We start from the raw sequence: 24744 nt of genomic DNA on the forward strand, positions 1-24744 counted from the left end.
GGTGTAATTAAAAAGGCCCAAACCTCTCCCCAGGAGAGACCAAGGAGGTTTGGAAGGGACCGTTGAGACCAGCCTGAGCGGGGATGGGGCGTCCGGGCTAGCGGGGTCGCCTGGGGGCCCTGGTCCCGCCCCCACCCCAGTCAGGAGACTCCAGCTCCTCCCTCGGTCCGCCCCGCCAGCGCTGGAACAGCTCTGCCCCTTTAAGAGCGCGCGGCCCCGCCCGCCCCCTCGGGCCGGATCCGAATTCCAGGGAGGCGGGGCGGAGACGGCGGGCGGGTGCGGAGGCCTCAGCCGCCGGACCGGATCGCTGTGGCTCGGGCGGCGCCTCCCTGCGGCGGCCCGGCCCCGCTCGGCCCCGCCGGGGCGATGCTCCCCGAGGCCGCAGGATGAGCGAGGTGAGCGCGGGGACCCCCAGCAACCCCTGCCTGGCGCGCAATCACGGGGACCTGGCAGCTGCGGCCTCCGTTCCCCGGGGCTGTGTGACCTTGGGCGGCCCCCGCACCCTCTCTGGGCCGAAGACGGGAGGCCAGCGGGGGCTGTCGGAGGCCCTTCCGAGTCCCGGCCCCGCACGCACCCGGCCTGCGGCGCTAGGGAGGCTCCTCGGAGGAGGCGGGGCCTGGCTCCGGCACCCCGGGGCTGCCCCTGGTGCTTGCCGTCCGCAGCGCGGCTCAGGTCGGCCTGGCTTCGCCACGCACTGCTCTGCGACCTTGAGCGAGCCCTTACCCTCTCTGCTCCTCAGTTTCCTCATCTGTAAAATGGAGATAAAATCACTAACACTCAGCCCTGGCAGGGTCATTGCGGTTACTGTTACTGCTGTTATGTCGTTGTTATAATGACACAGTCCTTAGGGAAGGGGAGCTGAGGGAGTACCCGGGACTTTCGCAGAGGAGGTGGGCCGGGTACCAGCCCTGAGCAATGGCCCTAAGCATTCCTGCGGTTGGGACCCGGATTCCTGGACAGGTCCTGCCTGTCCACTGTGAGTCCACGCCTGGGGGCTGCATCTCTAGGGCTCTGCTTTGCACCTACCATGGGGGGCAATAAGGATGCATGTGTGCCTGCCAGGGAGGGAGGATTCAGCCAAGTCCCCCATCACCTCCCTCCCAGAGGGAAATAGTAAACACTTACAGATACTAAGTCATTCATACAAAAATTATCTCATTAGGTCCTGCAAGGAAGGTACTCTTATTGTACCCATTTCACTGACGAGGAAACTGAGGTACAGTGAAGTTTCTCACAGCCAGCACACAGAACCAGGCATCTGGCCTGAGATGACAGGCGAGTTGCAGGTGGTCAGCGGCTTAGTCTGTACTGAGTGCTTCGTGGGTCCTCACAGCAGTCCTGTGTCCCTGCCCACCCACAGTGACTCAGCTGGCCCGGGCATGGCGGACCCCGTGGCGGGCATCGCGGGCTCGGCAGCCAAGAGCGTGCGGCCGTTCCGCTCGAGTGAGGCCTACGTGGAGGCCATGAAAGAGGACCTGGCCGAGTGGCTCAACGCCTTGTATGGCCTGGGTTTGCCCAGCGGTGGTGATGGCTTCCTGACGGGGCTGGCCACGGGCACCACCCTGTGCCAACACGCCAATGCTGTCACCGAGGCCGCCCGCGCTTTGGCCGCTGCCCGTCCAGCCCGCGGGGTGGCCTTTCAGGCGCACACTGTGGCGCCTGGCTCTTTCATGGCCCGCGACAACGTGGCCACGTTCATCGGCTGGTGCCGAACAGAGCTGGGTGTGCCTGAAGTGCTCATGTTTGAGACGGAGGACCTGGTGCTGCGAAAGAATGAGAAAAGCGTGGTACTGTGCCTGCTGGAGGTGGCGCGGCGTGGGGCCCGCCTTGGCCTCCTTGCCCCTCGCCTTGTGCAGTTTGAACAGGAGATCGAGCGGGAGCTACGTGCTGCACCCCCAGCCTCCCATGCCCCCACGGCCGAGGACGATGCCCCCGAAACTGCCACCACAGCAGGGGCTCCTGCCCGTGGGCCCCGCATGACACCCAGCGACCTGCGCAACCTCGACGAGCTGGTGAGTCCGCCAATGAGGGCGCGCGCCCATGGCCCTGCCTTACGCCCCCACCGCGTGCCAGGGACGGGACAGTCTGTCCCATGGGGTGGTGCATATGTTGAGCATCAAGTGTATACCTGGCCCCAAGGAGATGGGCACCACCCAGACAGGAAGAAGTGCTGGGTGAGGGCACATGGCCCTACTGGGCCAGGGATAAAATCTGAACTGCACTGCATGATCTCCCCACTTCCTTTAAGGGCTACCCGTGCACCAGAGAAGTGCTGTATACTCCCTCATCCAGGGGGCCGCATGATTTGACCCCTTCTGTATGTACTCGAGGGCTAGACAGTTGCATCCACATCACAGAGCTCGAGGTTTGAGTGGGTGCCTGTGATGCTTGGCTGTGAGCAAGATGCCCGGCACACAGTAGGCTCTCAGTGAGTGCCTAGGGAAGCTCCCCAGGGCTCTACAGGCGCACCCACTCCCCTGCGACCCTGTGCACATCACTGATCTGGGAAGCCAGGCCCAGAGCTGCTGCTAGGAGCCAGAAGTCCTCTTAGGAGGACGGGATTAGCTCTACTGTGAGCATAAGAGGTACCAGACCGTACCCCCAGCTCCCTCCTCCTCTTCTCAGGACCTGGGTATTCCTGACGCCCCCGCAGCCTGGCCAACAGTTGCCTTCTTATCAGGAGGTTAGGACTATGATGTGCCTATCCCAGAGGGGGGTAGCCAGTTGGCCATGGGCAGAGGCTGCCACCCCACCCCTGTCTTGGGCCAGGGTCACCCGAGGCCCATTTCCTCGGGCTCCACTGTGGGCTGGGAGGCGGGCAGGGCCGCCCACATAGCCAGCCTGGCAGCTCCCGGCCTTGGCGGGGGCATGTGGGCAGATGTGTGCTTGCTGGGCGTGTGGCCTGGGTGTGCATGTTGGTGAGAGAGTGTGTGTGTGTGTATGTGTGTGTGTGTACCCACCCTACACGTCTGTGGCACCGATGTGGTGTGGGTCCCCTGCACTCGTGTCCCATGGCCTGCCTCCTCCCAGGACCTGGCCTCCCTGTGGGGCCTCAGCGTCTGTGAAGTAGGTGAAGGGGGAGTGAGGACGGCTTCCAGGACTGCCCCAGGCTCTGGGGCTGGAGGGATGCGCCTCACTGGGGTCCCAAGCCCTGACCTGACCACAGCGCCACCATCCTTTCCTGGTCAGCTCCCTGACCTCTGACAGCCAAAGGGGAAGGGGAGCTGGTGAAAGGTCAAGTGTAGAGCCTGCACCCAAGTCAGGGGCAACGCAATCTGTGCCCCGTTTACCCGGAAGGACCTGCTTCCTCCTGAGCCTGGAGCTGCTGACATCAGGCCCCAGGAGGAGGGACTGGATCCCTGACCACCAGTCTCTCCTCTCTGACCTCAGGTGAGGGAGATCTTGGGCTACTGCACCTGCCCAGACCAGTTTCCCATGATCAAAGTCTCGGAGGGGAAGTACCGCGTGGGAGACTCCAGTCTCCTCATCTTTGTGCGGGTAAGAGCTCGGGGCTGCCCTGCAGGCCCACGGGGGGCTGCTGGGCCCATCCGACAGGCCGTGACCTGCCCACGCTGGGCTCCCACAGGTGCTGAGAAGCCACGTGATGGTGCGCGTGGGTGGCGGCTGGGACACTCTGGAGCACTATCTGGACAAGCATGACCCTTGCCGCTGCTCGTCCTCGGGTCAGTGCCCATGGCGGGGGCGAGGGGGGCTGGGTGGGCAGAGCGCTCGTGTTGGTGGCACCATCCTTCACTTGCCACCTGTTCTCTCACCCCCTGCAGCCCACCGCCCGCCCCAGCCCAGGGCTCGAACATTCTCCCCACAGAGGGTGTCGCCCACCCCCAGCCCTCGCGCTGGCAGCCCAGCCCCTGGGAGTGAGCGACGGAGCTCCCGGCCAGAAGTGACGCCCATTAGCCTACGCACCTCAAAGGAGGGAACAGAGACCCCCCTCAGGTGAGAGGCAGGATGGCCTGGGGCCGGGGGGGGGGGGGAGGCATCCGCCCTGGCCTGGATGACAAAGGAGCCTGTGCTCCATAGTGACTCACACCCTGGGAAAAGTTCCCGTGGGTGGGGGCAGGCCTGGCTTCCTATCTCCATGGCAACCCAAGCAGCCGAACAACACAGCTGGGGCAGGCCCTGGGGGCTGGGCGGCGGCCAGTCCTACCCACTTCCCTCTGGCCTGCCCAGGAAGCTGGAGGCCTGGGGAGGGGGAGCTCGGAGCCTGGCTTCTTCCGCTGCCTTGGGGTGGAGGGTGGCCCTGGCTGCCGGAAGCTGCTGCCAAGTCCCTCACTTCTCTCTGGAAGTCCCCAGGAGGACCGAAGCCCTTGACAAGCCCCCACCACCACCACAGGTGTCTTCCCCGCCCCCAACCACTTGGCTGCTTGTTCCTTCCTTTCCCGGCCCTTTCTGCATGCCAGTCCTGTCTCTGTCTGCCCCATCTCCCATTCTCTCCCCCCCCCCCCCTCTCTCTCTCGTTCCCCTGCCCCAGGGCCCGGGACCAGCTGCCCCCCCATCCCCGCTCCCGCCGCTACTCCGGGGACAGCGACTCCTCAGCGTCCTCAGCCCAGAGCGGCCCCCTTGGTGTCCGCGAAGACACGGGCACCGGCCCCCGGAGGGAGCGGCCCAGCCGGCGTCTGACCACAGGCACCCCGGCCTCCCCGAGACGGCCCCCCGCCCCGCGCAGCCAGTCCAGAGACCGACTGGATCGGGGGCGGCCCCGTGGAGCCCCAGGAGGCAGGGCAGCCCAGCTGTCGGCCGCCAGCCCCGCCCGGCGGGCCCGGAGCCAGAGTCGTGAGGAGCAGACCACGCTGCTGGTGCACAGGGACCGAGATGGGCAGCACTCGTGGGTGCCCCGGGGCAGGGCCAGTGGGGGCTCAGGCAGGAGCAGCCCCCAGACTGCCCGGGCTCGCAGCCCTGCGGCGCCCCGGCCTCTCCGGGTCTCCAGCCCCAGCCCAGAGGCAGGCGCCACACCGGCCAGCGTCTTCCGCACCCCCCTACAGCTTGACCCGAAGCAGGAACAGCAGCTGTTCCGGCGCTTGGAAGAGGAGTTCCTGGCCAATGCCCGAGCCCTTGAGGCCGCTGCTGGCGGGAGCCCTGCAGGACCAGCCTTTGACCCAGCTCGGGCCCCAGACCCCCCAGCTCCTGACTCGGCCTACTGTTCCTCCAGCAGCTCCTCTTCATCCCTCAGTGTCCTGGGTGGCAAGTGTGGCCAACCTGGGGACTCTGGCCGGATGGCCAATGGGCTGCCCGGGCCCCGAGGCCCAATCCTGTCCAGCTCTTCTGATGAAGGCAGCCCCTGCCCTGGTGTGAGGGGCCCACCAGACGCACCTGGAAGCCCCCCGGCTGGCCTGGAGCTCCCAAGGACCTGGGCACGGGGCCGGATGGACACACAGCCAGACCGAAAACCCTCACGCATTCCCACGCCTCGGGGCCCTCGCCGCCCATCTGGATCCACAGAGCCTGGGTCCTGGCATGCCCTGCACTCTGTGAGCCCAAGGGCAGAGCCGGATTCCTGGATGTGATGAACCAGCCCAGCTGCCCCAGCCCCCAGGCCCACATTCCTTCTCTTCCTTTTCCTTCGTGGCCTTAACCCCTCTGCAGCAGGGAGCCCCCCCCCACCCCTGCCTCTCGGGTACCAGACCTCATGGGACCAGACCCCTTGGGACCACATGGCACAATGGGACCTCTGTCGTACATTCCGGTTGGGGGATGAGTGTTGCTATTTAATTACTAATATTATTGAATGCCTTAGAGGAGGCCAGTGAGGACCCCTCCTGAGGTCCTGTGGCCCTGCAGAGCCTGACAGTAAAGTATTGTTCCAGCCACTTGTGTCTGCTTCTTGGGGTCAGACTTGGGGCCATCACACCTTTGGGGGAACGCTTATTACATGTTGGGATTCTGGCATTAGGTGCCAGGGAGCAATGCCTGGCAGCTCTGACCTCTTAAGCTTGAGACCCTGCAGCCCATCCGAGAAATGCGAGGTGCGCTTGCATTGTTTTCCCCTTTATTACCTCCCAAGAGGTGTGACTTAAGAGTTTGTCCAGTGAAGCCGCAGGGGCAACCTGAGAGCTTCCAATCAGATTAATAGCGAAGTCCAATGGGATTGTAACCCAATGAGGTCCCAGAAAGGACTGCTCGAGCCCAATGTAGCTTGGGGCCTGGCTAGGTCCAATGAGGCTCAGAGTGTCCTGTCGCCCAGGAGACTGACTCGGAGGTTTCCTCATCCAATCAGGGAGGAGACTTTGTCCTGTCCAATCCGAGAGAAGTTGGGCAATTTCGTCCAATCCAGGTACCCGGTTGCGCCAATCAAACCACCCTCCCCCCACCATCGGCGTCGTCGTCCAGTTCAGTCACATGAGGCTGCAGCGCGCGGGGTGCAGCGCCCCCTGCAGGCGCAGGGCTGGGTGCGCAGGGCGCGCGCGCACCAAAGCGCAACGCAGCAGCTCGCGGAAAAGACGCAGCACGTGCCAATTGTACTTGGCGGAGCACTCGAGGTAGCCGCAGCGCCAGCCCCTGCGCACCAGGGCGGCCAGCGCGCGCCGAGGTCCGAAGCGCAGCCGCTGCCGGTCTCGCTTGTTGCCTACCACGAGGATGGGAGCCTCGGGTGCGCCCGCCGGCCTGTGGGCCAAATGGGGACGCGGGCTGCCGTGCCGGACACCCCACGGCCCGGGACCCCTCCCCCCAGTGGGTATATACACTCCTGTGGCCAAAGACACCCCCCCCCCGCCAGGAAATACCAGACCCGAGGGGCCCAAAGACCGCATAGCTGGTAGGCCCGAGACCCGGCCAGGACTGGGGAAGAACCCGCCCATTGCCCTTGGGCAAAGGCCCAGCCAGTCTGGCAAAAGCTCCCCTCCTCTGCCCACACACACCTGTGGCCGTGTCCCCACCTGGTCTCCGAGATGCGCTGCCGTAGCGCCTTCACGTAGTCGAAACTGTCGGGGCTGCAGATGTCATAGACGAGCACGAAGGCGTCCGTGTCCTGCAAGCTCCAGTCCTTGGGGTCTGGCCACTCCTGGGGCGGGAGGCCAGAGTTTCTCACTTTCTGACCGCCAAACCCTCTGAACGGTCTTGACGCTAAACCCACAGTTCATCCTCAGGCCCCGGCTGTCCCCACCCCCTGTGCGCCATCTCCCCCCAACAAGCTCCATAGGCCCTTACTGTCTTCACGGTGGCCAGGGTAAACATTTCCAACCCGTGCCTGAAGCCAGTCAGCTACCAGCCCTCCTCACCCTCGGCCTCCTCTCTGCCCACCCCCTAGCTTCCTCCTTCCAGCTTTCCAAAGCTCGGCTCGCGGCTGGCCCCTTGGGCCCTCCCTCCCTATTTCCTACAGCTGCCTCTAAGCTCTGGGCTCCGTATTCCCCAGGCCCTCGGAGACCATTGATTATGGACAGCTGTACACATTCGGACCTCCCCGCCTAAGCACATGCTGTTCTTTCCACCTGGCAGGCTTTTGCCACTTCTTTTAATCAAAACTTCACTCATCCTTCCAGGGTCAGCCCCAATGTCACCCTCTCCAGGAAGCCCTGCTTAATTCTGGGTGCTCTTTCCTCTTCACCTCTCTGAGGCATCCAGCTCCAAGGATTCAAAGTCTGTCCTGGACTTCGCACAAATTGCTAAGCGAGTCACAGAATAGGGCAGCAGAGAATGACTGCCCTAGAAAGTACACCTGTGTCTGGCCCCATCCTCCTCCCACTGAGGCTCTGCCTAAGGCCCCAGACATACAGTGCTCACCCTCAGGGAGACACAACCATGCTCTGTCGTGCACTGATCCAGAACCACCAGCGGAGGCAGGCAAATATACAGGCACTTTAGGCGAGTGAGGAAAAAGCCGCTTTTCAAAATCGCAGGGCCTCGGGCCTGATCTTGGGCCGCTCCAGGCCGTCAAGAAGGAGAGAGAGACACACACAAACGCCCCAGGACACACTCATCCTTCAATCCATGAACACAGTTGGGCCCCCCGGGGCTGTCCAGGCAGACACGCACGTGTGCACCGAGCACCCGCCACACATACACACACGCTGTTACACGCCCCTGCCCGCCCCTCGAGCCGCTACCTCTGGACCCCCGGGGTTCTGACCCGGACGAGCGCCGTCGCCGTCGCGGATGCTCAGGTCGTAGACGGCGCCGTCGAGCAGCACCGCGGGCCGGTAGAGGCGTGGCCCGTCCGTGGGCCGGTGGCGTTCGGGATAGTCACCAAACAGGAACTGGCGGATGATGGCCGTCTTGCCCACGCCCGGGGCGCCCAGCACGGCCACCCGCAGGCTGCCCCCCATGGCCCGCGCGCCGTACCGCGCCCAGCGCTGGAAAGCCTCATGGGCCAGCGCCGCGCGGTGCGCCCCGCGTGCCCTGCCCGGTGCGCCCCGGCCCCGCGCTCCTCGTCGCCCCCCGGAGCACCCTGGGCCGCGAGAGGCCGGGCCAGAGGACTGAGCTGGCGGTGGTCGGAGGGCAGACAGACAGCCGAGCAGGCCGACGGAGGACGCACGAGCAGCTCCGGCAGGTGCCGAAGCTCGGGAGAGAACAGACCCCGCGCGCCGTGCAGACACCGCCTCCGCCCCGCAGCGCGACTGGAGGCGCCGGCGGCCGCGCGAGCACCGAGGTCCGACCTCCTGGCCGAGCGGGTCCCGCGGCGGATCGGGGCGCGGGGGCGGCGCTGCCTCTCGGTGCTTCCGTCCCCCCGTCCTTCTGTCGCTCCGGCGCCCTGAGTCGCCGCCCCAGCCAGCGGCGCGAGCGAGCGATCGGAGCTTCCCGGAGGCGGCGATGAGGTAACCGCCGGCCCGCCCCTCCCCACCTCTCCCCTACCCGCCCGGGACGCTCCTCCTGGGAAGGGTCGCGGGAAGGTGACTGGGGCGCAGGGAGCCGGGGGAGGGATCCAACCCCCTCCGTGTCCCGCGCTCCTCTCACCCGCTCCAAAATAGAAGTCCCTTCCCGCCCACGTCCGCGTCCGCTCCTCCAAACACTGCTCCCGCAAGCTGGCTCCAGACAAACCCAGCCCGCCGGAGTCAGGCCGCCCGGGGTCGGATCTACAGCCACAGCTGTGTGACCTTGGGCGAGTCTCCGCGCTGCTCCGGCTCTCTGCTCCGCAGCCATCAGACGCAGACACCTTGCTTGAGATCCTACTACGTGCTGGCCCCTTTACTAAGCTGTTGCCCGGTGATCACTGAATCTACTACAGCCTTAGCCTGGTTATCTCCGTTTGAGAGAGGAAAACAGGCCCGGGAGGGGGCTCTCCAAGGTTGGGGGGCAGTGGGTGGCCCCTGACGCACAGCCTGTGGTCTCCTCTGAGGAGCCCTCCCACTTTTGTCCTGCACACAGAGGTGAATGTCCAGCATGAAACAATATATCAGGTGGCCGTCATCCAGGTGGGGCTGGACAGAGTGTGCTGAGCCTGGTACACACCAGGTCACAGTAGCTCAGCCCCGAAGCCCTGTCCCAACAAGGCTGAAAGATCCAGGAATTGGTCAGCACCACTTCTGTCACTGCTAAGGCCAAGTTTTCTCCACCTGTAGCCTGTAGCTTCCCTCGAAGCCCCAATTCCCCCCTCCCTGGAGCTAGTGAGAAGCTCCTTCACCATTACAGCTTGGAAAGTCTGGGTTTGTCCAGCCCCCATCCTCTGATGCTGCCTGCCTCCTCCCTGCAGAGGGGGGCTCTCCCATTTCTCTGACCGGATACACAGGTACATCTCTATGTTTCTGCACTGACCAAGGTTTTCACTTGGGTGTCTCTTCAACAAGCATTCCCAGTCTTAAAAGCTCACTGGAGAGGCGGGGAGGGAGAGAGAGGGAAAAATCCTACCTTAGGAGAGTAGGTTCTAGAACACATGGGTTCCAGGAATTGTAGGAGCATAGAGTGGGAAGTGGAGGAGAGAGGGGAGCTTAGCCCTGAAGTGAGGAGAGAGTGCATCCTCCAGGGAAGCAGGTGATGGCAACAGAAGGCTGTGTACTGGTTGTGTTTTCATCTTCCCATGCTGGGTCAGGGAACTGGGTCTGCTTTCACTCTTCTCCTCAGCCACTAGGGAGCTCAGAGCCAGACTTATGGCTACCTCTGACAGGTGTTCCAGGTCTTCAAGCCCAGTGAGTGGGGGACTACTGGCTTCATCTTCCTTTCCTGCCATGATTCTTTCCCTTCCACCCAACTTCCCCACTCACTTTATAACATTTCAGACTTACGGGTTTTGTGAGCTGCCTCAATTCCTTTGGCGAACAAGGCTGAGCATAAATAAACTAAGCTCCCCTTCCATTTTGGCATTCAGGAGAGTGCGGGGCTGACATCAGGATGGTCTTCCTTAAGGCCCTGGGTGGGACCAGCATCTCTGACTGGAGCACCCCCTCTTCTTGCTCCTTGGGAGCAAGACCACCCTTGGGAGCTAGTTCTGTTATGTCCTTCCTCTGGAAAACCTTCCTTGCTTCACTTTCTGACAGAGTGCCTTATTGGGCAAGGCTTCTTCAGAACCAGCAAACAGGGCTGTGTGTGGGTGGGTGGGGGGCATCTCTGGGTCCCAGTGTGCTTTCTCAGTGCATGGTTTTCATGGTTTGGGAATGATGGAGGACACTCTGGACGGGGAAAGTCCTAAACCTCCTAAAAAGCCCTGCAGACTGCACAGGGGTGACCCATTCCCTAGGAAACTCGTGCGCCAGCGCCCCTAGCAGCAGTCCCCGTTTAACAAGGGCCTGTGAGGTCCCACGCCCCAACCCATAGCTGCATGCTCACTGAGGCCCAAGGGTGCAAAGGTTTTCCTGAGATTTCCCAGCAGGAGAGTGGTGGCACAGGCCCTGGAACCCAGGACATTATGCCATCAGGTCTGACTATCTGAGCAGCCCAGGGACCAGAGGGCCTTCAGGAAAAGATCAGCTGGAGCCTGTGGCCCCATGGGGAGGGACTTTGAGGAAGCCCCTTTCATCCGTGGGGACTGAGCCAAGCAGTGATGGGAGTGGGCCGCCCAGGTGCCAGGCTCCCCAAAGACTAGCAAGCCAGAGAACTTGGGCTGGGATGTGAATTTCTAAGTTTCCCTTGGCGGTCCCCTCACTCCTTCCCCAAGGAGAAGCAGCGGGAGTGCTGTCTGTTGCACCACGGCCCCCAGGCTCCTCACATGCTTCCCATTCAGTGCTCCAGAGAGCACTCATCAAGGATCCATACATCTGTTCCTGTGGCACATAGGACCTGGTGCTGGGCCCACGGTGGCCAGGCTGGTTCCTGCCTGCCCTCTGTGGCTTGTGAAGGAGCCAGGCATGCAGCCAGGCACAGCCAGATGGAAAGGCCTGGGGTCTCTGGGGGCTGAGGCGACCCAGGGGAGGCACTAGGCTACTGAGGTGGGGGGCTCAGGAAAGGCCTAATGCCACACCTAAGCTGAGCCCTGAAGGGTTAAGCCACAGAAAGTGGGGTGGGCTGGGAGGTTGTTGGGAGGCCCCGGGCAGGTGCAGGGCAGGCACCTGGTGGAGAATCCTGAGCCCACAGCCTCCTGATGCCAGCCTGCTGAGCACCGCCCTTCCCTGCCACCTGTGCCCACACAGCTTCTCCCCAGCTGGCCCGATTCCAGCCCTTTCCTGAGGTCGAGCACCCTGGACTGCATCCAGCTCCCAGGAGCATTTGCTCTGGGCCCCGCCCCAACCTTGCATCATGGTCTGTCCTGACCTTTAACACTTGTCCACAAGTCCACTTGTCCCAACAGTGACTCACCCCCTGAGCCCTGGATGGGGGGGGTACCCCTCTCTCAGATGCTTGGCATATAGTGGGTCCTTGGTCATCCTTATAATGCCACCCACTGAGGGTAGTGGTCAGCCTCTTGAAGGCCCTCAGGACGCGAGGAGGCAGCACAGAGTGGGTGCTGAGTTTGAGGTCTTCTCCCAGGAGTGTGTAATCTGTGCAAATTACTTAAACTCTCTGAGCCTGTTTCCCTCTCCGTAATGGGATAACAATGGTCTTGACTTCACACCGTTGTGGGAGGAGATGGGATAAAACGGAGAGAAAAACAAGATAATTTAGTAAGGTGGGAGGGGTAAAAGATGTGTACATATAAAACAATTTCATTTTATATGCAAATAGCTACTAGTTATGAAACAACGGAGGGACACGTGTGTCTACATGGGTAAATGTGCACACAGATATTCCTAGCTCTGTCTACTGAGAGGTCCTAGAAGTGCTAGCCCAGGAGCAACAAACACCCAGCACTCACTTAGATCTTGGTTTCTAAGGCCACTCACCAATGAAAGGCACCACGCTCCTTGGAGAAATGGCTGATGCTAGGGTCGGGGCAGGACAAATACAAGATGAGCCTGGAGCATCTTGTAATGCCAGAAAGCAAAGAAGTCACAAAGTAACGAAAGGATGGGCCATATCAAAGGGACACAGAGGCTACCCGAAAGAGCTCCCAATGGCCAAATTGGCACAATGTATGCAACAAAATAAATAATGCACTTTTGGATTAAATCCAAATTGGAAAATAAATACCCATTAGTCCAGACTGATATAAATGACTAAATTAATAAATAAATATGGGAGAAGAAACCAATTCTTTCCTACAGAAGAATTTCAAGTCATTCTGTAGCTATTCCCTGCCCCCACAGTCTTTCCCAAGTGCAGGCTACACTTAGTGACTTGCTTCTAAAGAACAGACTAGGGGAAGGCGAAGAGAGTAACTTCACAGTGGAGAAAGCTGGAAACATGACCTTGGCCAAGTGATCAGGCTAACGTGACAGTGATAGACCGATGTTGTGTGCCCCTGATCTGATGTAACAAAGAAGGGCAACTCTCTGGTCTTAAACCCACAACCCCGTCTAACCACGAGAAAAACATCAGACAGACTGAAATTGAGGGATAGTCTACAATATACCCCACCAGTACTCCTTGAAATTGTCAAGGTCGTGAAAAAACAAAGTCCAAGAAACTGTCACAGATGAGCGGAGCCTGAGAAGACATGACAACCACATGGAATGTGGGATCTGGGCACAGAATGAGGACATGAGTGGGTAAACTAGTCAAATCTGAATAAAGTCTGGAGTTTAGTTTACAAATTATATATTACATAACTTATTTTATAAATATATATTATTCTTTTTTTAAAAAAAGATTTTATTTGACAGAGAGAGTATGAGCAGTGGGAGCAGCAGGTAGAGGGAGAAGCAGACTCCCCACTGAGCAGGGAGCCTGATGTGGGGCTCCATCCTGCGACTCCAGGATCATGACCTGAGCCGAAGGCAGTCACTTAACCATCCAGGCACCCAAGGACAAACTAGTTTTAAAGTTCAATTGGGACAAAGAGGGTGAATAAGAGGGCACTATAAATAAAGAAATATAAAGGTACAATACTTTTTTAAAAAATGCAGTGGCCAATGAATAGACAAAATTCTCTGCTGCAGAACAGGGTCCACAAAAGCACTCATATACATATGGAAATGTAGTACATGTTACAAATGACATTTCAGCTCTGTGGGGAAAAGATGAATTACTCAGTGAATGGTGTGGAGACAACTGGGTAACCATCTGGGAAAAGAGAAAGTTGGATCCCTACCTTGTCCCTAACATAAAGCCCAGATGGAACAGGATTGAAATGCACAAACGAAGATCAGACAAGCACCAGATCAGGCAAATATAAAAGAAATTAAAGGAAGATAGCATACAAAAACAATTGCGGCATGGTAAAGTCAGACTGTAACAAAACGGGGAGAAATAATGACAGATCAGTAAGAAGACCAATAATTATACAAATGGGCAAAAAAAATGAAACATGAATATGAAGCAGCTCACAGAATAGGACATGCAGGGGCACCTGGGTGGTTCAGTCAGTTAAGCGTCTGACTCTTGATCTCAGCTCAGGTCATGATCTCAGGGTTGTGAGATCACAACCTGTGATCTCAGTGCAGAGTCTGCTTGAGATTCTCTCTCCCTCTCCCTCTCCCTCTGGCCCCAACCCCCGCGCGTGTGCATTTATGCTCACTCTCAAATAAATCAATAAATAAAATATTTTTTAAAAAGAGAATAGGACATGCAAATGGCTTGCAAACACACGAACGGAGGCACATTGAAAACACAGTAAGGGGCGCCTGGGTGGCTCAGTTGGTTAAGCGACTGCCTTCGGCTCAGGTCATGATCCTGGGGTCCCGGGATCGAGTCCCGCATCGGGCTCCCTGCTCCACGGGAAGCCTGCTTCTCCCTCTGCCACTCCCCCTGCTTGTGCTCCCTCTCTTGCTGTGTCTCTCTCTGTCAAATAAATAAAATCTTAAAAAAAAACACACACACACACACAGTAAAGTACCACTCTTCACCATCAGTTTGGCACACATCTGTACACTGGGTTGTCTGTGACGGTATGGGGGAACGGAGGCATCTCACTCCTGGCTGGCAGGAATGTAAATTGGAGAATTTTTAGCAAGAGCTATCAAAATTATGAGCGCACCTACCTTTGACCCAGCAACTTGTGCCTGAGGAATTTATCCATGTATGAAAGTGAGTATTTTTTGCAGTATCACTCATACTAGCAACACCCAAGACCAACTCAATGGGCATTGTGGGGCTTCTGGTTTTGGACCGTACCTCCATTCGATGGAAAACCACACAGCCATTATAAAAAGGCATGAGGATGCTCTCTGTAATGGGCTGATAAAGTAGAAGTCTCCAAGACAGAATATGGTGCAGATCGGGGTGTATTCCATGCTACCCATTGTGTATAAAAGGGGAAAAAGCCATATTAGACATCTTTGAGTCTCTTTGGAAGGTAACATTGGTTCCTTTGCAGAGAGGAATGAGGAGTAGGATTTTTCACTTCTTTTTTTGCCTTTTGGATTTTGAGCCATGTGAATACATTACCTTCTCAAAACAAGAAGTACAATTTAAAACAGAAAATGCCATACTCTCCAGTCTAGCAATTCTGGAGCTAGATCCTACAGCTACATCTGTTGCCCATGAGCAAGGGCGTATGTAGGCAGATATTTACTGCACTGTTGCTTGGACTCACAGAAGATGGAAACAGACCGAATGTCCGTCCATAGGCACCAGCTAATGGCAGCCCATTCACACAAGAAATTCTGAGGTGGGTCTGTTTGTGCGGATAGGTTAAGAAAAGCAAAGTGCTGGTAGTATCTGGAATGTGCTGCCATTTGTTTGGTAAATATCTCTGTGGATTTGCTTCTAATCTAATACAGAATATTCCTAAAAAAAAAAAAAAAAACCCAAATCTAGCAACAAAGTTTGCCTCTAGGGAGAAAAACTAAGAACTGAGGAAGGGTGGGAGGGATCTTTTGTGTGGCTTATCTTTTACCAATGGTCCAGAATCTAGCCCTCTCCATAGGAAAAAAAAAAATTTGCAAAAGCAAACCACTAGCTGAAGATAAAGAAAAGAAAATGAGGTCACCCCGCAGGCCTTAGCCCAGTGTCTGGCACACAGGGAACCCCTCAGGCCCCTGGCTGAGTTCCCTGACTGGCTGGGAAGGCTCAGAACCTCGGCAGGATGCTAAGGCTCCCGGGAGGTGTCAGGCCCTGAGGGGGCAGGCCCAAGCACATCAGGACCAGGCAGTGTGACCTGAGAAGAGGTACGTGATAGGTCCTCAGTAAGGTGGGGGGAAACAGGGAAGCCAAAGGGCACAGAGTTGGGACTGATTGGCTATCCCCTAAAGCACGTCTCCTAAAGGCCTGGGTCTTAATGGTGGCCCTGGGTGCTTGTTTTTCTTTTCTTTTCTTTTTTTTTTTTTAAGATTTTATTTATTTATTTGAGAGAGAGAGAGAATGAGAGAGAGAGAGCACGAGAGGGAAGAGGGTCAGAGGGAGAAGCAGACTCCCTGCTGAGCAGGGAGCCCGATGCGGGACTCGATCCCGGGACTCCAGGATCATGACCTGAGCCGAAGGCAGTCGCTTAACCAACTGAGCCACCCAGGCGCCCCTTTCTGATGCAGTTATGTGGGAAGGCCCAGGCTTGGGGAACTGGGAATGAGCATGCTCTCTGCCTCGGTTTCTTTTCTTTTTTTTTTTTAGATTTTATTTATTTGAGGGGGGCTTGGGTGGCTCAGTTTTTTAAGTGTCTGCCTTTGGCTCAGGTCATGATTTCAGAGTCCTGGGATTGAGCCTGGCATTGGGCTCCCTGCTCAGCGTGGAGCCTGCTTCTCCCTCTGCCACTCCCCCTGCTTCTGCTCTCTGACAAATAAATTTTAAAAATTAAAAAAAAAAAAAAGACTTTATTTGAGAGAGAGAGAGACAGAGCATGAGTAGAGGGGAGGGGCAGGAGAGGGAGAAGCAGACTCCCTGCTGAGGAAGCCTGACCTGGGACTTGATCCCAGGACCTGGAGATGATGACCCGAGCCAAAGGCATATGCTTTAATCGACTGAGCCACCCAGGCGCCCAACTCTCTGCAAGTGTTAAGACTCTGCTGGGTCCCATCATGCCAGGTGCCCTTTGAGTGGGAGAAAGGCACAATCATGGTCAGGTCCTGCCCACAATGGCCTGAGGCCTGAGCACAGCTTTACACATGAGGGCAAACCCCAGGTGTTCGACGATGGTCCCGGGTGCTCCATTCGAGCAGGGCAGACTTTCTCCTCACCCCCAGCTACTTGGTCCTGGACCTGTTCACCCAACACCACTCCACTGCGGAGAGCTTTTCCCGCACAACTCTGCCCTCGGTGGCAGAGGGGTGGGGAGCCGTAACCCTGGCAGTGCACGCACAGGGCTCTTGGGTGGGAGCCAGGCGCCCAAGCAGTCAGGAGCAGCAGGTGACAATGCAGGCCAGGGCGAAAGTCTCCTCAAGGGCCCCACACCCCTCTCCTCTAGTCCTCAGCCAGCGGTACTCCAGCTGCATCAGTGTAGGGTCTTCTGAGCCCTGGACTTTCAGGTAAACTGAAACCTGGATTGTGCCATCAAGGGATTTGGTTGGCTCTGGACTTTTCAGCCCCGGGGGTCAGAGGTGGGGCAGTGGAGGGCCAGGTACTCCTGCTGATGCGCTCTTCTTTCAGCCCCCCAGTGCTAGAAGGCAGCAGTGGGTCAGAAGTGGGCAGTGTAGGGAAGGGCTGGGCTGAAATGGGGTGAGGGCACCCAGGCTGCTCCTCCCTTAGAGGCAGGCTGAAGGTTCCCAGGGCCACCAGGCAGAGAACCACAGGCAGCTTTGCCATCGGGGCCCTGCCCAGGGTCTGGCTGGCCTCCCCTGGAATCCAGGCCAATGCCAGCACTGGGCCACAGGGGATTGTCCTTGGTGGCAGCTGGGTGGGCGCCAGCTTAGTAGTCCCCCTCAGCCGGCCGCAGATTCAGGGTGGGGAGGAGCCTGCCCAGACAGGCCTGGTGCCCCGCCTACCCGACCGTTCCCTCTCTCCTGCAACGACCCCCCCACCAGAGTACCTCCCCTCGGCTCCTGGGAGCCTTCGTGATGGCAGGGAGCGGAGGAAAACCAAAATAGAAGTCAGCCCTCTCCGCCAACATCAAAAGGCAAGACAGCTGGGTGGAGTTCCGATCAAGGGCAAGAGCAGTGCCTGGGAGACCAGCAGGCCCCAGAGGTCTGTTTTTAAGAACAGGGTAGATGGAAAGGCGCTATCCTCAGAGTGCCAGGGAAGGGGCTAAGCACACAGCTCGAGCCCTGGATCCTGGACCCAGGACCCCACCCACAAGAGCCTTAGGACCTGACACACGGCCAGGGACACACTTGATGTCATCATTTTTATTCACTTTCTCTTTGAAAGTAAGAGTAAACATACATTATATATACGTGTGTGTATATCATGTGTACTATGCTATACGTATATACGTATGTGTATGTGTAGGGATGTAACGCTATGAATGTTACAGTTACCGCAGGGGTCAGAAAACAACCCTCCCCCACTCGGAGGCAATTTTCAGTTCTGGCATTTAGTGGAGGGGGAAAAAAGTGTCCGTGATTGCCAAAAGCAGAATCTGTCTTTATTATTAAACAGCAGTACAGGAAAACCTAACGCTCTGTCAGACACAACTGAAATCTGGGAGGCCAGGGGGAGGGTAGCAGACACTAAGGAGAAACCCCAAAGAAACCCCAGATGGGAAGCACCCCGCTCACCCACGTGCCCCATCCCTCAGTCCTGGCCCTGCTCCAGGAACACGGGGGACGCCAAGGACAATACTACCGGCAGTCAGCGTCTTCGGGGGCAAGAGAAGGGAGTGGGGTGAGTGGGTGTGTGCAACTGCCGGGGAGCAGAGGCCTGGGCCAGGGCTTTGGACATTTCTGCCCATGTTGCCCGTATGGGTCAGTGCTCAGGAGGCTGAGGCCCGACTGGCACAACCACAGGGGCCCAGCCTGGGTGGATGCAGAGAGGGAGGGTAGGGGTGTAGGCCCCGGGAGCCCCAGACCCGACAGAAGGGCTCTGCTGGCACGCCAAGGGACTCTCCACACACACCAGGACAGCCTGGCTCGAGAGCGGGCATGGGGAGGCCCTCTAACACTGACCCGAGAGAGACTGAGGGGCAGGGAGCTTCGGGAGAAGCCAGGAGCCCGGGGAGGGAGCCACAGAAGTCGCCCGCAGGCATCGGTCGGGAAAAGGAAGAGAAGAACCCTAGGTCTGCCCGAGCAGCTTCTGTGGCCTCTCTGGGTCTATGTCCTTTGCCCCCCCCCCCCTCACCTGACCCTGTCAGCAGCAGCAGAAGAGCGGAGTCCCCAAGCACAGGGGTACACTGTGATTTCACTCCAGGAGGAATGCTGCCCTGCCCTGAGGACCCACGCGGGCCCGGCAGTCAGGACCAGGGAACTCCATGGTGGCCAGGAGCCTTGCTCGGCCTCTCCAGAAAGGAGGTGCTGCCCCTTCCAGGGGACTCCTTGTTGGGGCTGGCAGAAGGCTGGGGTGGGCACTAGATGGGGCCTCAGTTCTTGAGGATGGTCTCGTAGGCCTGGTACACGTGTTGGGACACCTCTGGCGCTCGACATTTCAGGGACAGCTGCAGGAGGAGAGAGGTCAGGGGATGGAGAGGGCTCAAAATTCCCCAGGCTCCTCTCTGGGGCTGGGAAGGAACCCAGGGAGGGAGGAGAGAGTGAGAGCCAGATGGAAGAGTGTGGTGCGCACACGTGGCCTGCTGGTGGCGCGGCTGGGACAGCTGTGTAGTAAAGCGGAGGGGGTGGCTGCCACGGCCAGCTGGGTGCGGACCAAATATACTCGCAGCCCACACACCTGCCGTCAGCCTGGCCCCCGCGGGCCTCACAGCGTGAATCATGAGCTGGCGGGGAGGGCCCGGCCCCCGGCCCACAGAGCTGCTGGGGCCCTTTCCCCCCTGGGAAGGCCTGGGGTCTCCGAGGAGGTATGGGCGCTGAGAGGGCGCAGGTCTCTGCTTGGAGAGATGGGGGCGGGGGCCCCGGGGAGTCTTCCTGGGTTCTGGCACATGAGGCGAGGCGTTGCCACAGTGGGAGCCGAAGAGCAGGCAGAGAAGCAAGTGCCACCAGCACTTCTGCTAAAATCACTGCTGCCCCAGGGGGCGATGAGGAAAGGGAGGAGCGCATGACGCTCTGGAAGCTGGCAGTGGTGGCCCTGCGGGGCCCTGATCTCCTCTGAAGGGCTCTGTGCGTGCCGTGCGTGCTGGGAAGTGGGGGTACCAGCTCCTCAATCGGGTTCACCTGGCTGGGAAGCTCTGGGGTGCTCCATGCCTGCGGCCTGCATGCACGGCTGCCGGGCTTTGGGGAGCAGCAGGGGAAGGCGGGGCTAGGAGAGGCAGGGTGCACTGGAGCCAGGCCAGGAGATGGGCTGTGCAAGGTGTGGCTGGGGAGGGTGGAGGGGAAAGAGGAAGAGAAGAGCAATCTGCTAACCTCCAGGTCCTGCACCACGGGCACCAGCAGGGAAGGCGGGCATGCAGCAACCAAACACAGGGAGATGGAAGTTACCACCGCCGAAGCCATTGCCGCAGCCCCCGCCCCACCTCAGAGCCAGCGCCGCACCGCAGGGCCCGGGGAGCAGCGTCTGGAGGGCCACGCCTGCCAGAGACCGGGGTGCAGGGGGGAGAAGCAAAGCCCGGCACTTTCTGGGGCCTGAACAGCAGCACGGCTGCCAGGACAACCACGCACTCCGTGGAAGCCATGTCCTGACTGCGGTCTGACACAAAGGCCAGGAAGGACACGGTGCTCGCCAGCAGTGCCCTCCCAGGCAGGCCCTTGGGCAAGGGAAGAGCAGGAAGAGGGCCAGGGCCTGGGCCCAGCAGTGCCATTTCCCAGTCAGGTGGGCCTTGGGCCAACTGGGCCACCTCACGGGGCCCAAACGTATAGAATTTTCTAGTCCAACTCACTGTTTGGTGACAGTTTCGTGTCTTATCTGGGTAACCAGATGGGACTGAGTTGGAAGCGAGGGTCAGAATTCTGATGCTCATTCATTTCAGGTTCAGAGGGACCCCAACCTAGCTGGGCTAGAGTGCACCCCATTAGACTGACCCCTGGTCCGGGAAGAAGAGAGGGAAGGAGAGGCTGCCCGGAACATGGAGGTAGACACGCCAGGGCCGGCAGGGCAGGAGCGGGGACCCTCACCGTGAAGCTGGGGTTGCTCGGCTGGATACGCAGCTCCGCCAGCACCCAGATGCCGTTGGTCAGCTTCAGGGACTGGTAGAGCATGTCCTGGCCCTCCACGTTCCTCTTGGCGACCGTGAAGATGTTGCTGCTCTGTAGTCTGCTGCTCACAGCCTCTGAGAGTGAGAAGGGCCCCCAGTCAGCAGTGGGAGAGGGCCGGGGGTACAGGTGAAGGGCAATGTGGACGGGGTGGGAAGGTGGGGGAGGGCTGGAGAGTCCTACCCGCATTGAGGGGGCAGTCTCTGATCTGGAACTGGGCTTCATTTTCATTGGGAATGTCCTTCCACGTGGCCAGGAACATCTGCCGGTCTGCGGGGGTACAAGGTAGAAGACAGGACCCTGATAAACCTGGGGCCCCACTCAATAACATCCAGCAAGAAATGGGTCTTTTGGGGGTGCCAACTTGAAGCTGAAGACAGGCACTAGGTCTGCCATGGCCCCCTCCTGCTTCCCCGAACAAACCTTCAGCTCCGTGACAGCGGCCACCAGGGCTGCTTCCAAAAGATCCTGGGCTTCCCCCCTCCCCTTGGGCCTTAAATCTTCCTTCCCAGTATCCACATATGCACTCCCACCTGCTCTGGCCCAGGCAGCCTGCCCGTTAATCACAGCCTGTGTCACAGGGCTTCTGTGGTGACCGAGAGGTGACGTGGGCAAAGTCCTTTGCTCAGCTCTGAGCTGGCAGCCCTCCCAGCATGGGGATGAGTCTTCTTAGGGGTTCCAAGCAGCGCACAGGAGATGGACATTGAGTGTGACATCGTCTGGGTTCCCCAGCTCGGGAGGCCATGGGAGGGCTGTCTAAGGACTATGGGCAAGGCAGAGGGGCGGGCAGAGCAGAATTCAGGAGTACACAGCTCCTGCATGGCATGGCCCCCACTGTGGGACAGAGCTGGCCAGACAACACCCAGGGGTCCTTGACGGAGGAGGTGTGACCCTCGCCTCAGGCTCTGCAGAGGGGCCGGCGACTCACAGACTCCATCGTGGGGCCAAGCCAATCGTTATATTCCAGGGACTCTCGGGGCAACCTCAGGACTCACCCATCTTCCCATCCTCCACAAAGAGGATGTGCAGTGGGTACAAAGTGCTGAAGTAGAAGACGTCAATGTTGTTCTTCACGGCCACCTAGGAACAAGGCCACCCAATCAGTCCCTGATGCTTGATACCGCCTGTGAAGCCCCAGGAAGGGCCTGCTCCCTGTGCCTTCACCTGAGCAGGTTCCCTCACACACCTTCCCTGGTAACCACGCCCCTCTGTCCCCTTGGATCAGGTCTCCCCTGCCAGGCCTCTGGCAAAGAGCACAGCTCCAAAAACATACCCCTTTGCCAACAAAGGCCAGGCCCCGGACCCCTCCGGCAGGCTCCTCCCCTGTGGTAGGTGGGAAGCTAAGGAGTGGGGTGCTTAGCCCTGCCTGGAACACACCTGGAGGTTGTTCAGAGGCTCCATCTTCATGACCGAGCCCACCGTGTTGAGAGGCAGGGATATCTCCACAGTCTGGTTGGGGCTGAGTGGTGCGTGCACCTGGAGGGGGGCAGCAGGGGCCAGGCCGAAGCTGGGGAGAGAGAAGCCCCCGCGGGAATGGCAGGGGAAGCAGGTGCTGACGTGGGATGGGTGGGGTCCTCAGGTTCCAGAGCTAGGGCAGCAGTTGGCAAGAAGCCTCTCCAGTAAGCTGGCGTCACCTGAGCTCTAGGCCCAGGACAGATGGACAAGTTCCTGACCCCCACTCTCAATGGCTGTGTGGACAAGAGGAATGAGCCCTGGGCCAGCTGCAGGCCCAAGGCCATCTCAGCTCCACTTTCTCTTCTGGGCTACGCACCGAGCAGGCCCAGGTGAGCATGGCCTTACTCAGTCCTGCACTTGAGAAGCTCCAGCTAACACCAGGGGCCTGAACTATAAGCTGCTTCTAACTGAAGACTCTGAATGCCCAGGTTTCTGCTACCAATCCCCATCTTCCAAGAAGGATGTGACCATCCCAAGTGAGACACCAGGTTTTACTGTCTGGGCTAGAATTGGCCAGAGATTCAGGAAAGCCCTACTTCTTAGTAAAGCAACACGTAGGTAAATCAGGAGGGGAGGATCCCCATGAGCATGACACACAGGACCATAAAGCGACAGCTCACTGTGCCCAGGCTGGGCATTTGATATTATACCAACTCCTACCCTCATAAAAACAGAGAGAGGTACACATTCTCTCATCTTCCAAGACATGGAAACTCGGAGGGGCAGGCCTATGCTCAGACCCTGTGGAATGAGTAGCACCGCTGAGGATCCAGAGCTTGAGCTGCCTGACCTGGCCTGCACTCTGCCCACGATGGCAATCAGACCTGCCTGGGACATGGTGGGAGACGATGCGGGGAACCCCAGGCCTCTGTGGTGGCCTGCTCTTCAGGCTTTCCTGGAAGATCCCCCAGAGCCTGCTGTGTGATCCTGGGCAAGGCACTGGTCCTTTCTGAACCCAGGTGTCATTATCTACTGAAAAGGGAAAAATGGCATTGACCTCACTGGGCTGTCAAGTAGCTCAAAGTAAGATAATACTTCTACTAAAGTCCTCAGCACAGGGCCTGCCACCCAGGGCGTTGTCAGCACGCTCTAAGTCTGTTGTGAGTAATCGTCGAGACTTCCCCCTTGGAACCTGGAGTGCTTCTATGAACTCTAGGGCCATCTGATGATAACTAGCAGAGCTGACAGAGGGTCAGGACCCACCGGCCTGCGGGCTCTCCTTGAGAAAGCAGCCCCTTCAGTCAACTTCTTAGAGGCTCAGTTTGCTCATCACTAGAGCCGCTCAGGAAGAAGAATCATCAAGAGAGGCTGCTTGGGTCCCCCAGAGAGCCCCGGCCTAGCTGGCCTGGTCCATGAAGACCCCAATGGTACCAGAGAGGAAACCTTCCCCAGGACCTCCAGTGCAGGGGACCTAGTGGGGTGAGGAGCCTGGAGCAGCCATTACTCCCAGAGGCCCCGTCTGTGGTTTAAACCTGTATCACAAGGGGCTGGCTGGGATGCAGGCCCGCTCCCCGTCAGCCCTCTTGGAGCTAGGCCCTGAGGTGGCAGCAACTTGGGCCTGGAGAGGAGGCTCCATCCTGTCTTGTGGGGTGTTTGCCAAAGGCAAGCTCCTAGTCTGGAGCTGGGGATTTTTGTCAGCAAACACTCTTTGAGCAGTGGAGGAAGGCGAAAATAAGGGGAGACAACCTACCCCTCTGCCTGGTACTTTGGAGTCCACATAAAGAGGTCGTGGGGAAGGGAAAAAAAAATCATTGCTTTAGAGAGTTTTGGCCTGAGATGCAGTTGTGAGGCACCAGACCCCCCAGAGCTCTTGGCCCCTGCCTGCGGTCACCAGCAAGGGCTCTCATCACACTGGCCTTGGGAGCTCTCACCTGTTGCGGTTAAACTGGATGGCAAAGTCAGTCATGACCTGTAGGGCCTTGTTGGTCAGCTGTAGGTCCATGGAGATGGAGCCCACCTGGCGGGTGAAGGTACCTGAAATCTCCAAGCCCTTGGCCTTCATGGCCGGAAGCCACACCTGTAGGGAAGACAGTGGAGGAGGCTCAGGTCTGCCACTCCCCTAAAAGTTAACAGCCCGCCTGAGGCGACCCACCCCTCACCCAACTCTTCTCCTCCACCGTCTTCTCTCCCTCTCCTTTAGGGGCCTCCCAGATTGACCACACCTGCCTTTACCACTAGGAGATGGTCATGTGGATCTCGGGATGAGAGGAACAATCCCACATGGCCTACCCAGGGCCACCACCACAGTGTGGCTGTGTATCTGAGCCGCTTGGTGTAGAGAGGTGCCTGGTGTGCCCAAGAGCTGACCTGAGTCTTCAGAGGTCCGAGAAGGAACACTCGGTAAGTAGTGGTGACAAAGGGGATGAGATAAGTGGGCCTGGCCAGCGTCCTGAAGAGCCAAGTAGAGTCGAGAGGAGCCCAAGGGCATCCAGGGCCTCAGCCAGAGCCCAAGGCCTCCCTGGCTGTCACAGTCTGTCGTTCCTCACAGAAGGCAGAGCTGGCCTTTTCGTTGTAGAAACTGGGCTCACCACGGACAGTACCTAAGAGGACCTCTCGCCTGGCAGGCCCTCTGCTGCTTGGCTGTCACAGGAGTCTCAGCTCAAGAGCCGCCTCCTCTGGGAAGCCTGCACCTAGGTTCCTTCCCTACGTCCACACTACTATGACATTTTAGCAGATAAATGTGAGCCTGTGTGTCTGTCTCTCCTGCACCCCGTCAGCTCTTTGAGGGAAGGGCTCTGCTTTTCTTTTTTACATCCTTGGCTTAGATCTT

At 58.7% G+C, this 24744-nt stretch overlaps 3 protein-coding genes and 1 non-coding gene across 15 annotated transcripts in view; 1 reads left to right on the forward strand and 3 right to left on the reverse strand.

The window, feature by feature from the left end:
- The first annotated feature begins 256 nt into the window (after nt 1-256).
- On the forward strand, nt 257-5825 carry GAS2L1 (growth arrest specific 2 like 1). Of its 2 annotated transcripts, none has more exons than XM_027577639.2 (6): nt 257-395; nt 1163-2012; nt 3391-3498; nt 3587-3683; nt 3783-3954; nt 4490-5825. In XM_027577639.2, the coding sequence occupies exons 2-6, from the start codon at nt 1269-1271 to the stop codon at nt 5520-5522; spliced, it is 2154 nt and encodes a 717-aa protein (XP_027433440.1). In that variant the 5' UTR covers nt 257-395; nt 1163-1268; the 3' UTR covers nt 5523-5825. The 2 variants fall into 2 exon arrangements, with proteins under 2 accessions (XP_027433440.1, XP_027433441.1); XM_027577640.2 differs by having other exon boundaries at nt 1361-2012.
- Nucleotides 5826-5986: 161 nt separating this feature from the next.
- On the reverse strand, nt 5987-8307 carry RASL10A (RAS like family 10 member A). Of its 4 annotated transcripts, none has more exons than XM_027576392.1 (4): nt 8058-8307; nt 7735-7809; nt 6873-7015; nt 5987-6618 (listed from the first exon to the last, which is right to left on the reverse strand). In XM_027576392.1, the coding sequence occupies exons 1-4, from the start codon at nt 8274-8276 to the stop codon at nt 6351-6353; spliced, it is 705 nt and encodes a 234-aa protein (XP_027432193.1). In that variant the 5' UTR covers nt 8277-8307; the 3' UTR covers nt 5987-6350. The 4 variants fall into 4 exon arrangements, with proteins under 4 accessions (XP_027432193.1, XP_027432192.1, XP_027432195.1 ...); XM_027576391.1 differs by having other exon boundaries at nt 6891-7015; nt 7735-7860; XM_027576394.1 differs by lacking the exon at nt 7735-7809 and having other exon boundaries at nt 6891-7015.
- A 9316-nt stretch (nt 8308-17623) lies between these two features.
- Nucleotides 17624-24744, reverse strand: part of AP1B1 (adaptor related protein complex 1 subunit beta 1) — an 83591-nt gene continuing 76470 nt past the window's right edge. For 6 of the 8 annotated variants that reach the window (XM_027576723.2, XM_027576729.2, XM_027576728.2 and 3 more), the window contains 7 exons: nt 23846-23991; nt 21897-22026; nt 21515-21599; nt 20703-20789; nt 20442-20596; nt 19734-19742; nt 17624-18874 (listed from right to left, as the gene is read on the reverse strand). In XM_027576723.2, coding sequence (XP_027432524.1) covers nt 18800-18874; nt 19734-19742; nt 20442-20596; nt 20703-20789; nt 21515-21599; nt 21897-22026; nt 23846-23991 — 687 coding nt within the window. In that variant the 3' untranslated portion in view covers nt 17624-18799. The remainder of the gene's footprint in view (nt 18875-19733; nt 19743-20441; nt 20597-20702; nt 20790-21514; nt 21600-21896; nt 22027-23845; nt 23992-24744) is intronic. The other 2 variants (XM_027576727.2, XM_027576724.2) reach the window with 1 other exon arrangement.
- Nucleotides 23197-23293, reverse strand: LOC113913422. Its single transcript, XR_003517205.1, has one exon. It is a non-coding gene; the product is annotated as a small nucleolar RNA SNORD125 (small nucleolar RNA).

Source organism: Zalophus californianus, chromosome 14 (genome assembly GCF_009762305.2).
Source record: "Zalophus californianus isolate mZalCal1 chromosome 14, mZalCal1.pri.v2, whole genome shotgun sequence".
NCBI lineage: Eukaryota > Metazoa > Chordata > Mammalia > Carnivora > Otariidae > Zalophus > Zalophus californianus.